This window comes from Pezoporus wallicus, unplaced genomic scaffold (genome assembly GCF_028554395.1).
Source record: "Pezoporus wallicus isolate ANWC-B61680 ecotype Strahan unplaced genomic scaffold, APGP_CSIRO_Pwel_v1 contig_6217, whole genome shotgun sequence".
Taxonomy (NCBI): domain Eukaryota; kingdom Metazoa; phylum Chordata; class Aves; order Psittaciformes; family Psittacidae; genus Pezoporus; species Pezoporus wallicus.
The window spans coordinates 751,049-765,602 of NW_026637336.1; the positions used below are offsets into that span (position 1 = coordinate 751,049).

The 14,554-nt window shown below is 42.2% G+C and overlaps 1 protein-coding gene across 1 annotated transcript in view; it reads right to left on the reverse strand.

Moving 5' to 3' along the window:
• LOC130596853 (transmembrane 9 superfamily member 2-like) overlaps window positions 1–13,914 on the reverse strand; it is a 28,838-nt gene extending 14,924 nt beyond the window's left edge. The window contains exons 1-9 of the mRNA XM_057404864.1: window positions 13,660–13,914; window positions 13,116–13,183; window positions 11,738–11,831; window positions 9,665–9,792; window positions 9,315–9,444; window positions 8,001–8,128; window positions 5,623–5,734; window positions 3,474–3,553; window positions 2,459–2,567 (exon numbers count right to left, since the gene is read on the reverse strand). Of these exons, the coding sequence (XP_057260847.1) occupies window positions 2,459–2,567; window positions 3,474–3,553; window positions 5,623–5,734; window positions 8,001–8,128; window positions 9,315–9,444; window positions 9,665–9,792; window positions 11,738–11,831; window positions 13,116–13,183; window positions 13,660–13,776 (966 nt within the window). The 5' untranslated portion in view covers window positions 13,777–13,914. The remainder of the gene's footprint in view (window positions 1–2,458; window positions 2,568–3,473; window positions 3,554–5,622; window positions 5,735–8,000; window positions 8,129–9,314; window positions 9,445–9,664; window positions 9,793–11,737; window positions 11,832–13,115; window positions 13,184–13,659) is intronic.
• Window positions 13,915–14,554: the final 640 nt, after the last annotated feature.

Below are 14,554 nucleotides of genomic sequence, written 5' to 3' on the forward strand. Positions count from 1 at the left end.
AAGTCACACCTATTCCTTCCGTTACCCATCAAAACTAACCAAGCTCCTACATGTCTTCCTCCTTATCACATTAAGAATGGCCAACTAATAAGGACAAGACAGTATAAGATACTGAACATAATTTAATTGAGAGATCAAACAGGAGCTTCTCAAAAGCCATCAGTTAAAGGATGTGGAAAAATTCTTCCCCTTTAAATTAGCGTCTGCATTTGCATTAACAAAAGATATTAAATATCAAACCCAAAGAAGAATAAAAGTACTTTCAGATGTTAGTTTCAATATGAAACATTTTTGTGCATTTTAAAGTATTCCTTTATCCAGATAGCAACAACAATGAAAATTCAAACCTTTGTAGTATCTGACATTATTTCTCCTCTATGGCTCGCAGATAGCACTTTTACCAATGAGAAGGAATCATCTTTAATCAGCCTTTCACTCATCCACTGGTCAAATCTTATTAACTCGCAATCAGTTATATTCTTTTCCGTTAAGGCAGCAAAGCCATTATAGGGACCAAAATTAAAACCCCATCATTCACACAACCCCCAAGTAGTTCTAACACAGCTAGTGAGCAGAAGTTGTGTTGAAATGTTGCAGTTCATATGTAATCTCCTAACAGGAGACAAAGCCAACCGTACACATCAAAAGAAGCACGAGCAGGAGGTTGAAGGAGGTGATCCTGCCCCTCTGCTCTGCTGAGATCCCACTTGCAGCACTGGGCGCAGTTTTGGTGTCCTCAACATAGGAAGGACATGGAGTTGTTGGAGAAAGTCCAGAGGAGGCCAACAAGGATGAGCAGGGGTTGGGGCACTTCCAGTACAAAGACAGGCTGAGAACATTGGGGCTGTTCAGCATGGAAAAGAGAAGCTGTATGGAGACCTCAAAGCAGCTTTCAGTAACTGAATGGGGCTACAAGGATGCTGGAAAGCGGCTCTTCATCAGGGACTGTAGTGATAGGACAAGGGGTGATGGGTTTAAACTGAAACAGGGGAAGTTCAGGTTAGATATAAAGAAGCTCTTCCCTGTGAGGGTGCTGGCACAGGGTGCGCAAAGAAGTGGTAAATGTTCCATCCCTGGCAGTGTTCAAGGCCAGGCTGGACAGAGCCTTGGGCAACATGGTCTAGTGGTGGCAGGGGGATTGGAACTGGATTATCTTAAGGTCCTTTTGAACCCAAACCACTGTGGGATTCTATGATTTCACCACAATTTCTAGCCCCAGGCAAAAGGCAACATCAATTTGTATCAGTCAGACTCTTTCCCATAACATCCAGCAAGACAGCTACACAGCCTCCCACTAATTTCACTCCATTATTTCCCGTTGGTTTAATTTTTGATCCTTTTTTGCAATAATCAGCTCATATAGTGGGTTTCATTTGGGGGTTTTCTTTGCTTTATAAAGTTGCACAGCATCATACTTCCCATGAAATCTAGAGTACAAACTTCCCAAACATCACAAGTGCTAGCACACTTGCTTTCTGGACAAGCTATACTACAAACTACTCTAAAGAAACACCACCTTAGAACTGGAAAAGTGGCAACACCTCAGCTTCCTAAAGCAGCTTCATTACAGAGGGAACAATACCCGTCTGCAGTAGTTTTAAGCCTGACCTCCTGAAGAGGTGAAAAACACTTATCAAGTTTGATAGTTCAGACTATAAAACCTATTTTTAGGCAGAAAATATGCCAAAGGGGGTAGTAAGTCTTCAATTCTGCAACAGATACAGTGCAGGTCCTTTGCTAAGGCCATATAACATGACTTAAAATGGGCCTGCATTAACAAGGAATCTCACCTATCACTCAGTGATTGATGGGAGGGACCTCTGGAGCTCATTTTGTCCAACCTCCCTGCTCAAGCAGGGCCACCTAAAGCAGGTTACCCAGAACCATGTGCAGATGGGCTTTTGAACATCACCAAGGTTGGAGATCCCATAAATAATACAGAAATAATACATTGACTGCTTAGGTGAGTGTCATACCACCAGCTACATGTCCACACTGACTCCATAATGCAAGCACAGAAGAAATTGCCACATCTTGAACCAATGCCAGAACATTTTTCAGTGTCTGCACTGTGTCTTGCCACTGTTGGCATATGTGAAAGTACTTATGAAGTAAAGAGGCTTTCCTTGGTTGAGACCTTGGAACAAAGGGATCTGCATTTCAAATACTTCCCAAAAGTTTCTGAGTCACTCCACATACTTCTAAACCCTGACGTCTGTCCTTGCATATTACAAGTTCATCGAATGATGCTACAAAAGAAAGACTGGCACATCTGCCCATATACTCGGGCTGTTAGGAAAGATGAAATAGCACTAAAGTTATTTTTAACCCCCAGACATATTATCATGTAGCAAATTCTTGGTAGCTCTACATCTCTTCAGATTGTATTGAAAACTTGTTGATAGACATGACTAGCACAGAAAAACATGCTCATGTAAAAGCTGTACATCCTACTCACAGAAGAGTCAATCTGGTTGTATCTTGCAATGTCTTTATGAAGAGTCCTCAGAATGATCATAGCCACCATGCCAGACAGGAAGAGAACAATCACAAGGGAATTCATGATGCTGTAGATAAAGAAAGAATAAGTTTTCAATCCACTTATTAGGTTGAGACATGCACTCCAATTCCTACCACAGAGGAACAGCCTCAGATACTCAGATCGTACTTAAGTCATTCAGACCTGTCAGTATTTTCCCACTCAGAAGACAAACTGTTGAGTCATGTCCCTTTACAATTTCTTAGGAGCCAGAAGAAAGAAGAACAGTATTTCATGATATATTGTTAATTCTCAAGACTTAGACCTTGCTTTTCTTTATTTTCCTCCTTATAGGTGGTGGAACACTGGTGAAACACTAAAGCTCTTAAAGCAGACTTTGTCAAGCAGATTTTATATCTAGTGACCAATGAAATCTACATCATGCTATTTAATTTAATTTAATCAGATCAGCCTTTCAAACACTCTGTATTGCAAAACATGAATGTTAAAACTTAGATTACATACTGGATATAATTTGCATGGTGCAGAGGGAAATAAGTATGAGATTTTTCACATACCTCTTTCACTCATTAAAAAGCCCCTCTTTTTACTGTATGCAGCTGCTGAGGACCAAACAGGCAGCATACACATGTATCTCTCACTTGGGAGAAAGCCAGACAGTAACAGTAAGAACATTGCAAAGCAGCAACATCTCCAAAGCTTTACAGATTGGAGATGCTGAAGTAAACCGATGGAAGCTGCTTTCCTTTTGGACACTAATGGTGCATTCCTTTGGTGAAATGCAATACTGCAGTTGTTCCCAAGAGATGGAACACTGATAAAAGTGACTGCAGATGAAAACAAGAAGGTTTTCTTGCCTGAAAACTAACAGACTTTGTTTTACCACAGCAGAAGTTATATAGTCCTGGAAGCACAAACAAGAAAGCTTTGTGCTCCTCTGAAAGGTTATTCACTGAATAAATGCAAGTCTTACCTAAACCACTGGATGTTTGTATGTGGCATGGATTCCAAAATGTAGTCCCATCTGGAAGCCCACTTAATATTATTCTTTTCCTACAAAGAAATTAAATAGCAATTCATAGCAACACGTTTATTACAGTCTGAAAAGGGGTATGCACATCAAATCTCTTCCACAAGCCTTCCATTCAGCACAAACATCTAAGCTTGGTATCAATCCTGTTTATCAGACCTCTTTCTTGCATTAATTCATCTCCTGAGCCTCTCAAAGAACACCCTGTTTACTGAAATCTCCTATCCACATGTTCTACCTTCAACTGAGGCTTCACTAAGCCTCATGTTTCCATGATTCAGTACGTAGCTGCCTTCAGCTCCCAAATGCATGCTGAAAACAATCATGCCACCACAAGAAGATACTCCCAGCATAACACAGCTGAAGTTGAAACATCAACTTTATACTCTATATTTCTAGTCTCCCCTGGTATTCTTCTCTTATCACCTATAACGTATTTAGCACAGGCTCCCTCAGTCCCTGCCAAAATGCTGTCTGATCCAGACTATTTTCCACTCTGATTCCTCGCAGACAATTTTCATTTCCAGATATCCCTGTGAAGGATTTAAGAAGAAATCATTCAGCAACTTTGACCTTCAAAAGATGTTTCCATTTTCTCCTACCTTCTCTCCCTTAAATCCTTCTTGTGGGAGCTGCACAAATAATGGTTCTTTCTGACCTCAAGCCTTGCTCCCTAGAGCATGTCCCATGGGATGTATGCCCACTGTCCTGCTACCAAATTCTGTCTCCTGAATGGCATGAAGTTCTGATGAACTTCTTCATTTATTTATGAGCTGGTAAGTTTGTACAGTTTTAAAATGATCTTTAAGGTCTCTTCAACCAACACCATTCTATGATTCTAAATCAGCTGACATATTAGAAAAGGACCATATAACAGTTATTCATTTTACTGGTTTATGTACTCAGGCTTAGTGAAACTGATGTTCTCTTATTTAAAAAGGCTTCCTACTGATAAATACTCTCCTTTTAAGCTATTTGGAGTATACTATTAACAAGTAAACCATATCAGATACTATTTCAAATCAAGGCTAACAAATAACAGAGAAAGAAGCAGTTTTGAGGAGCCTGGTGACCAAGATATGCTGGAAGTGCCTGACCCACAGCAGCTAAGCTTTACCTGCTCTGTGCCTGAGGGAAAGGGAACACATAGCCCAGATGTGGAACACATCACAGGAATAATCAGACAAAGTTAAATTGCAACTTATCATCAAGATTTAAACACAAATGTTATTAGACAGGAGGCTCATTCATGTAGTAAGCTTAGGATTGGATGTCACAAGAGGAAAGTAACAGGATATAGAGCCTGCACCTCGGGGTCATTGGTTCAAATCAGATTCAATTTGGCAGAATGAAAGCTGTTACCATATAATGGCTGCTTGATGCCTACAGAAAACAAGCTGGTGGTCAAGTAAATCCTGCAAGATTGGCATCTTACATCAAAAAAACAACCAGGCTTTTGGGACACACTGGAACCAAGGTACCAAAGTTTGAAGCAGCTTGAATCAAATGATTCTCACCCCCACAGGAGGCTCGCTTTCCATGCTGGGGTAAAGACCCAGTTGTAAGAAAGCCCAGCTTCCTCCTAACAGACTGAATAAACCATGTGAGTGTTAGCAAACATTAGAGTATTAAGTCTAAAACATAAATGGCCACCTACTCCAAAAGAAAGTGAAGAAATACAAAATGAGACAAGACCTGCAACTTCATTAGAAGAGCTTTACCTTATGCTAAAACCAAGATTTAACATAGAAGTGACTACAAATACAAACATCTCTTCTACATGAGATTCTCAGTACCCTGACTGAACTGAACACTGACACCATAGAGCACACCTCAAGGAAGACAAGCCTTGCTGTTATTGAATCTACTACCTTTCTGCTAATAACAGAACAGGGGGGAAGTCTTTATTCATACATCCCAAATGTCAAACTACAGTAATAGCAAAGTAACAGGTTTGGGGCAAACTGCTTCACAAGACCCTCCTTATGGAATTTACACTGCTTTAATCCACTTATGGCTATTAGCAAATTATTCAGTTTTGATGTAATTCTTTTCGGGAATTACATATTCACCTAACAGATTCAATACTTACTTCAAATGTCACAGAGTAAGTGTAGATCAGGTTCAGTTTGTTGTTGAACTCTCCAGGAATCTCCATAGGTGGACCTTCACAGCTTAAGTTGTTCTCATCTGTATGTTTGTAGCTAGTGGGGGGAAGGAATAAAAAGTTAAAGAAAATTGTATATCTTTTACAATATTCATTTTCATTAAAGCTTTTCTAAGGTAATTCAAACAAATACTTCTTTAAAAGCCAAACAAATAGAGAGCTGTGTATGTTATTTTGCACCAACTATTTAACCTCTTTGAGAACCTGCTTTTCAGTTCTTCTACCAACAAAAAATTAAGATCTTAGAAAATATTTTTATTCATGTTTGTAGCTTGAGATAACATTAGAATAAGTCACATATATAATTAGGTATCATTAGTCAGAACTTCTGTACAGGCTTAAAGCCACAACAGAACTGAACACTGCTTCTCACAAGCACTTGTAGTGAGAGCTAAGAACTCCACAGAAAGCATCCTCTGGATCTTGGATCCCTATCCCACATTCAGTTAGTACCTGTTCACACCTGAAGACAGTTGAGGAAATTATAGGCAAAGCTGTTTGCTAAGCATGTGGGAGAGAAGAACCACAGAGCTCTAAAGGGCATGAGATAAGGTTTCACACTACCCACTTTTCTGCCACGAATGAAGTCCTAGTCCTAACCTCCAATGCTGCGTGGTTAACCAGGCTGTGAAGTTTGGAGATCTTCACCTGGCAAGACAGCAAGTTGAACACAAAATCCCTCTTCTCTGCCATCATACCGCCCTTCCAAGACAGCTTAGACATCCTCCTCTTCCTCAATGACACTGAGGTTAAGTCCCTCACCAATAATGCAGTCTCACAGGTTCTTATCTTTTCCTCAAGTTCTACAGGGAGAAAACGGTTTCTTTTGGTGGATTTGGGAGTATCTTTTTATACTGGGGCAAAAGAATGACTATGGGAACCTTTCCATTTTCTATTCCTATACAAGCGGTCTAATCTCACCTTTCATCAGGTGATGAACTCTGGAAAATACAGAGCTCAGAACAACATTCTACATTCTAAAGTTCAAATACACAAACCCGTCTCTGCAGTATCTTAGAAATACTGCAGCTGTAGAAGCACAAAGTCAAAAAAAACCTTGAGGTTTGCTTGAATTCACTCCTGTGAGCACTGGAAAATAGCTTCCCTCTCACACCCACTTGGGCAAGTTGTATTTACACCATTTAGATAAACAGTTCCACTTTATATGTATTATTATATGTCAGCAACTAAGTCAAGCCCCAAACAAAAGCTTTCATCTAAGGCCTAGGGCGCTCCAGCCACAAATACTGCCATCAGGAGACCTTCAAGGTTGAAGCAAAGCACCAAGCAAAACACCGGGTCAGAGAATGACAAAACCAAGCTTATGTGCAACCCAACTGTGCCCTCTTGTGGTCTCCGTTACCGGTGGAAAGTCAAATCCTCAGTTCAGCCATTCAGGACGCAACTGATACAAGTGTTAATCAACAATGAAGAGGGCTGGTAGTACTAAAACCACACCATATCATTGCAACAGAAAAACCAAGGATACCTGAGTCATGTTGTACCATCCATGTATCTATGAGCTGAGAAAATGTGGTAGTGTAACTTAACGTATTTAACCTCTGCAGAAAAGTAGAAAAAGCTAAAAACACAACTATGAAATCTTATCAATGGACTGTGGTTTTCAATATGCATAAGTATAAACTGTGCATGGACAGACAAGAGGCTTAATTAATCACTTCAGTCTGTTTCTGACTTCTGAATTGTTGCATTTCCTCTCTGGTCAACAGAGAAACAAAGGAGCTACTGTTGAAGAAAGTAAGTTAGTCTTCTTAGGAAATTAGTTCTTGTCTTCTGCTGTCCTGAATACCAGTATTAACTTGGTATTTCACCTGTATCTCAGTAGCCAAACTAACACAGGTAAAAGCACACCTGTACAGATACTGTGCACTCATAGAATGTGCATTTGAGAAGCAACGCCGCAAAAAAGAAGAAAGGTGACATGGCAAACTTGTTAATCCATTAAAGGTTGTCTTTTAAAAGAAAGTAGCACGCACCCAGCTGTGAATCAACAGACATAAGAAAGCTTCTATTGTTTGTGTCAGGTTCTAAGAAGTCTGCACAAGCAGTTTTTCCATCAGGAAGGGCTTTGGGAACATTTTAAAAGCAAAGTCAAATGACATTTATGAACCTGGAACTGCCCTTTGTAAATAGAGTTCCAGCCATGAGGTATACCAAAAGCTTTATCAGAAATCAGAATGACCAGGTCCTCAGAACTTACTGACACCAGGTAACGTGCCTAAGCTTTCAACTACTGGAAGGATTCTCTAGTACTAGAACTTGCTGCTTGAATGCACAATTACCTTTGTGGTCTCAGTCTTGCCGTCACCAGTCGTGCACCAGGCCAGTTTTCATCCTTCCCACTATGGTACATGATTGTTATGTCAACGTGGTTGAAGAGGTAGAAAGTGTTCTTCTTGTTAAACTCTGACTACAAAATAGCATTGAGACATTGAGAAACTTCTCCAACAGGAGAGGGCGCAAGCACTCAAGAACTTTAAAGTGAGACTATTGTCCAAGAAGGAGCAAGAAAGGAGGGAAAATACCTCAACATCCACTTCTTTCTAATATACCTCTACAAATGTCTTTTTCGGTGTATTTAATTACACACATAAAAACCCACATAAAGGATCACATCTGTTTTACAAGTAAAATTTAAGTGCGTTTTACATCATTTGTACTTTCCACAAAAAGCTGCCAAAACAAGTTCAAAGATCTATTTATTCAAGGTGCAAGTAATTCAGATTCAGGTTGGAACTAGATGATCTTCCGGTGCTTTGCAACCCAAACCATTCTATGATTCTATGAACACTGAATTGGAACAGGTTACTCAAGATATAGACCGTTTTCAACAGTCTATGGAGCCTGAGGAGTAACAGAGTTGGAAGGTGATTGCAGAGTAAACTGAATGTGCACGACTAATGCATCACTTCCAAGAAGCATGAGACCTGCTGAATACAAACTGCCTGCTCTGCATACAAGCACTAAGTCAAGTAGCAAAGCACAGTCACAGCAGAGAGCTCTCTCCTCCCTGTGATTAGTGTGGTCCCTCACCCCAGGAGAAATAAAACTCCATCACTATTATCTGTAACTGTATTAGTTCACCATGGAACTCCCAGGATAACTGACACATTTCAGATTGCTGTCAATAGAATTCTTACCCTGTCACAGCTGTGCTTGTTATCTTCCAGCCAGCTGGGAAAACCCTGACACATTTAACTTGTCAACTGTGCTAGACCTAACTTTTGCAACTAGAACACAGCGCTCATTTCTAGGTCTTCACTAGAAAGCTTCTACCCGAAATCAATAAAAGATCCTGCATGCAAATACAACATGGACAAAGAATGGGTAAGTAAAGGATGGAGACACATGAAATTTCAGAGCAAACCCTCAATTTTTCTAAGGCTTTTAGACACCAACACAGCTGTTTTATAGCTTTATGTATATTGGTCAAAGAAAGACACTGCATAAAGAGGCAGCATTCAGCTTTGTCAATGCCCACATTCTGAACATCAACCCCAACAAGGGTATCTGTTCTTTCTCAGGAAAGGAAAGCTTAAAAATCCTGTGCATGGAATTATATCCACTATACTGACCAACAAGGTTCCAGCACTTACATTTATAACACAAGCATCTTTAACTCTACCATCTGGAGTAACAAAACATCCTATTGGAAATCCTGGATTACAGTATTTTTGTCCATCTTCCACATCATAGCACCACGTTACAGGCATGTTGTCAATAATCCTAGAGAGAAAGCATCAAAGAACACATCCTTGGAATGGGATGCACTTTATTTCACATCGACATTTGAAAGCATGTAATGCACATAGTTTTCAGTAGTGGCCACAAGATGCGCAGCAAAGGACAACTACCACACAGAAGGAAGAAAGCAACCTCTTAGAACATAATTAACCATGTAACCAGCAACACACTCCCCCAACCTCAAGCACACAGCTCAGCTTACCAGTGATGCTGATAATTCAGCTGCATTCCTTTCTTCAAAAAAGCCAATTTGCTTTTATCAGCACTGTTTGCTGGGTCGTATGATCTTGTACAAACTTTCTTACATGTTTCTTGCTTTTTAAAAGTGAACTGTGAAAAAAAAAAGGCACACAGAAAGAATAATTTCAGTTTTACTTAAAAAAATAATCTTTTAGTCTTTTTTGCCATGTAAAGCTGACTTTTTTGAAATACTTGGCTTCCTTCCTATAGAAGTTTCTAAAGACAGAATTTCCCAGATAATATCTTTGATTTAAATGTCAAGACTTAGGTATATCCACCACCAGCATCACAGAACGGTTTGGGTTGGAAAGGACCTTAAGATCATCCAGTTCCAACCCCCTGCCATGGGCAGGGACACCTCACACTAGACCATGTCACCCAAGACTCCGTCCAACCTGGCCTTGAACACTGCCAGGGATGGAGCATTTACCACTTCTCTGGGCATCCTTAGCCAGGGCCTCAGCACCCTCACAGCGAGGAACTCCTTCCTTATATCTAACTTAAACTTTCCCTGTTTAAGTTTAAACCCATCACCCCTTGTTCTATCAGTACAATCCCTGATGAAGATCCCCTACACATTGCTAAAAATCTCTTCAACAGCCCAGATAAACTACCTCCACATAAATCCTGAGGACTGGGATCTGAAAATCAGTGGAACATTTACTATTTTCTTCTTTTACCAGTTTGGTTTATTTTTGGTTACTTCATCATCTACTAAACCAGGCTTTTAACTACACCCTTTCCAAATGTTCCATGTTCATTTTAGCTGTGTTTCCCCATGATGACTAGGGTGTTAAGACACAGCTGCCAAAAACGCAACAACTTGCCCAGCAGAGCTCACCTAACACAAACATGCTCATGTTTGTACACCAAACTTCTACTGTAATCAAGTTAGGATTTACCTGGCAGTGAGCTAACACATTTAAGCCCTTAGTTTTATCAAGGCTTAATTGCTAACCAATAACAGCACTTTCTAATTACTGTAGTGTGCAGCCATTTCAAACAAGCAGTTGTTATCATGCTTAATCTATCCAACGGGTATACAGCCCAAATGACCCGTCATGCTTTGTATTTAAAAGCTTCTTGTGGCCAGCAGTCATAAAACGTAAAATTACATTAGCTCAGAGTCAAACAAAAACACTCTTGTAGGAGCAGTTTACACAAGGGAGGAGACATCACCTCCATAACAGTCCTATAAAAAGATGTCACTAGGTCCCTAATGACTGAACAAGAGTAGACTCCAACTGTGCTGCCTTTTTTCTGCTCACAGGGATTTGGATTATCTAGCAACCCTCACACTCAAACACAGCCCAGTTTTCAGTTTCACCAGCAAATCCCATCCTGGAAACTGCACTTGAACAGGATACAGCCTTTCAAGCATTAAGAGCCAGTGTCTGACCAAGTTAATTGTAAGGCTTTCCAGAGATGCTACATTAGGTCATTGCTAACACAGGGCACGAGGCAGAAAAATATTACATACCTAATCTACAAAATACATCCATAGATTTATTTCAAATGGACCTCAAGTGGTATGCATCAACAATAATAAATTTGGTTTTAGACAACAGTTTTTGAGTGTGTAGAGCAGGGAAAAGCTGGAAACAAGCTCTAACTTGACTTCTCCATCCCACTCTGTATGTTGCCCAATAATACAATCGAATATATGAAAGCATTCCCAAAACACCAGCTTACAGCCTCCAATATTAGATCTGAAAACCTCCTGACTTCAGATCACCTAACACACCATACATGCAGCTGCCAAAGAACTGCTTAAGTTATAGTTTCTGAACTTCTCTTCCACAGAGCAACAGGGAAGAAAAGCGATTACTGGCTCAGCTTCCTAACTTTCATTAGCCACCCTAAGATGCCTTCGGGGTGGAAAGTGGGAGAGGTTTTGATTACATAAACACTATAAAGCTGATGCTTAAATAAATCATCACGCAATCATCAAATCTCCAGCTATGTCTATGGATTACAGCCATCAGAGTGACAGCGATCAAACCGAAACAGGATCAACTTCAAGGGATAAAATAACCTTATACGGAGACGATGCTATTCTTTCCCCAAAAAGCACTTGTCCAAGATTTTCCGATGGTCTTTTCTCTTCTGTATCTTGACAGAAGTCAAAACTGGAAAAAGATTGGAAAAGGTTACCTTTAATTTTTAACTGATACATAACTGTATATATCAGTAAAAAAAAATTTATTAAGTTATGTCTTTAACACAGCATTTTTCATGCTTCTTTTGGAGGGGTAGCTAAGAAAACTGAGTGCCTTTGCACAGAAATTTGGTGTATATTACACAGAAAAATTTCTATGCAATACATCAGTTTTAACCAAAATATATCACAGCTGAAGTATCTTTAAGAAAATGCATGATGCTTAGTCCAAGCACCCTTTTCAAATGGCATTAAATAACAAGAGAATGTTTCATATTAGGAAAAAAGAGACTATGCTACAGACTGTTCATTTCTCTTGCAAAAAGGTTCTGAAAAAACTACTACACCTCTTTCTTCAAGGAGTACTTACAAGCAGCATTTAACATGTAACATGGTTCAAAGAAAGAATGATGTTTTTAATATTAATGTGCCACACTGCCACACACCAGTTCTTTTCAACTACATACAGTCTGAACCAACTGAATACGGGAGAGAGAATGAAACTATTTGGGATCTTCATTATTTAAACACAGCCAGCAGGTTATGCTGGAGGTCAGGGGAGAAAATCACTACTTTTTGATGAAAAAGTACTTTTTCGTCCTAAATCCATTGGCTTCCCTAACATCTAATGCAAACAGAGACATTGTGGGCTCTTTGAGCTAGTCTTACTGCTACTGTCGCACTGCACAGCATCAGACCTACACTACTTGCAAGTTTCTTCTTCCAGTACCCCACGGGCAATACTGCAAATCATACTGTGTGTCATTGCTTTGTAGGCCTATAAACACCTGCAAAAGCATGCCATAGTTTGGACAGACAAGAATCAAAACCGTCCAAGAATCAGATAGAGAACTTTGGTGGAAAAAGCCAAAATAACAAAAACTTTACTTCCAATTTCTTTCAACTGCCAGAAACAAGGAACACAAAGCTCCTGTCTTCCCAGACTTGGCTACCAGGAAGAACGTTCAAACGTCTCAGCCAACACACTAATTCTGGAAGTCAGCTCAAAACAAGGCACCCTTCAGAAACCCAGCAGCCTTTAACAACAGCAGCGGATAATCAGGAGGTACAGGTGTGGCTTCATCCTTCCCACCCTCTTGTATTTCATTCCTGCCGCTGGGTTTACTCTTCCATCCCTCCATCCAAAACACTGCTTACAAGAAACATGTTTACTGTACCAGGAGTTGCATCACCGCACCAAGGACAGAAACCAGGCTTTGCAAACGCTCCCGGAAGCCTCTTGCAATGTACTTACGCATCGTACTCGTAGGGCAGAACCGATTCAACCGAGTCCAGTCTGTTCACAAAGAGCTCAATCAGCGACTGAAACAGGGGAGGGCAGGAGGAGAAAGAGTATGAAAATATAGGCTTGCAATGACAATGTGGGTAAGACACTAAAGCTAGCAAGAGCTGTGATAAGCTTCAGCGCTCACTATCCCATAGCGGAGTTACCGCAGGCTGCTGACAGGCCGCTACCGCCGGGCCCCGCGAGAGCCGCCCTCCCTCGGCGGAATAAGGATCGAAGCACCGGTGAAAGGCTCTCCCGGAGCTAACCGTTAACTTCAGCTCGAAAAGGGGTGGTTTTCACCCTAAAAAAGCAGCCGGTGCCCCGAGGGAAGAGGAACTGGGGGTGCCTGGCGTCCCGGAGCACCTAAAGGAGAACGCCGTGGGTCTGCAGTGGGACGAGGGGTACCCGGCGGTGCCCCCCTCGCCCGCTGAAGCCCCGCTTCCCCCTCTATGGGACTTCCACAGCGAAGAGAGGGACTGCCCATGCCGGGCCCTCCCGTGCGGGCTCTCACCTTGCAGCCCTCGCTCTCCTCGCCCTCCTCGCAGAAGCTAACGGGCGCCAAGCCGGGCAGGTAGAAAGCGGCGCACAGAGGTGCCACCAGCAAGAGGCCGGCCGCCAGCAGCCTCATCTTCCAGCCTGAACGGGCGAAAGCACCATGAGCCGAGGCTGCGGCCCCGACCGCCCGGGCAGCGCCTTGCAGAGCCGGCCTCAGCCGAGCCGGAGGCCGCGAGTCGCGGCGGCGGCGGCGTCACGACGGCGTTGGGGCCGCGGCGCATGCGCGGTGCGGAGCTGAGGCGCTGGGCGCCATCTTGAGGCAGGGCGCCCTGAGGCGAGGGCGCTGTTCATGATAGGGCAGGCCTTGGCTCAGGGAGCCTGGAGGAGTGTTGTCCTGTTCTCTCGGTGGAGAGGTTGGTTCTCGTTATCCACACTTTACTCATAGAAGCCCAGCCTGATTTGTGTTGGAAGTGGCGTCAAAGCTCCTCCAGCTCCAGCCCCTGCCACGGGAGGAATCTGCCTCATTCCTCAACTGAACTTCTCGTGCTCCAGTGCAAACCCATCACTCCTTGTCCTGTCGCCGCAGTCCCTGATGAAGGATCCCTCTCTGGCACCCTCGGAGGCCCCTTCACACACTGGAAGCTGCTCTGAATAAACATTTCTGATCTAAATGGCATCATTTCTCGTCAATAAAAGCTGCCGTGTGCTGTCTCTGCAGTCTCACAGTTGCTGTCTCCACACCCGGGCCAGGGGTTGCCTTCAGGGACGTGAAGGTTTTGGCTCCAGCCACAAAAGCCGAAGGTCCCAGTTCAATGTCAGAGGCTCTGCCCGTGCTGCTCTGCAAGGCAGGGGAGTGCAGGAGCCGCCTGGCTGCTCAGCTTCTCCTCTGCACCTTAAAGACGACCTCAAAG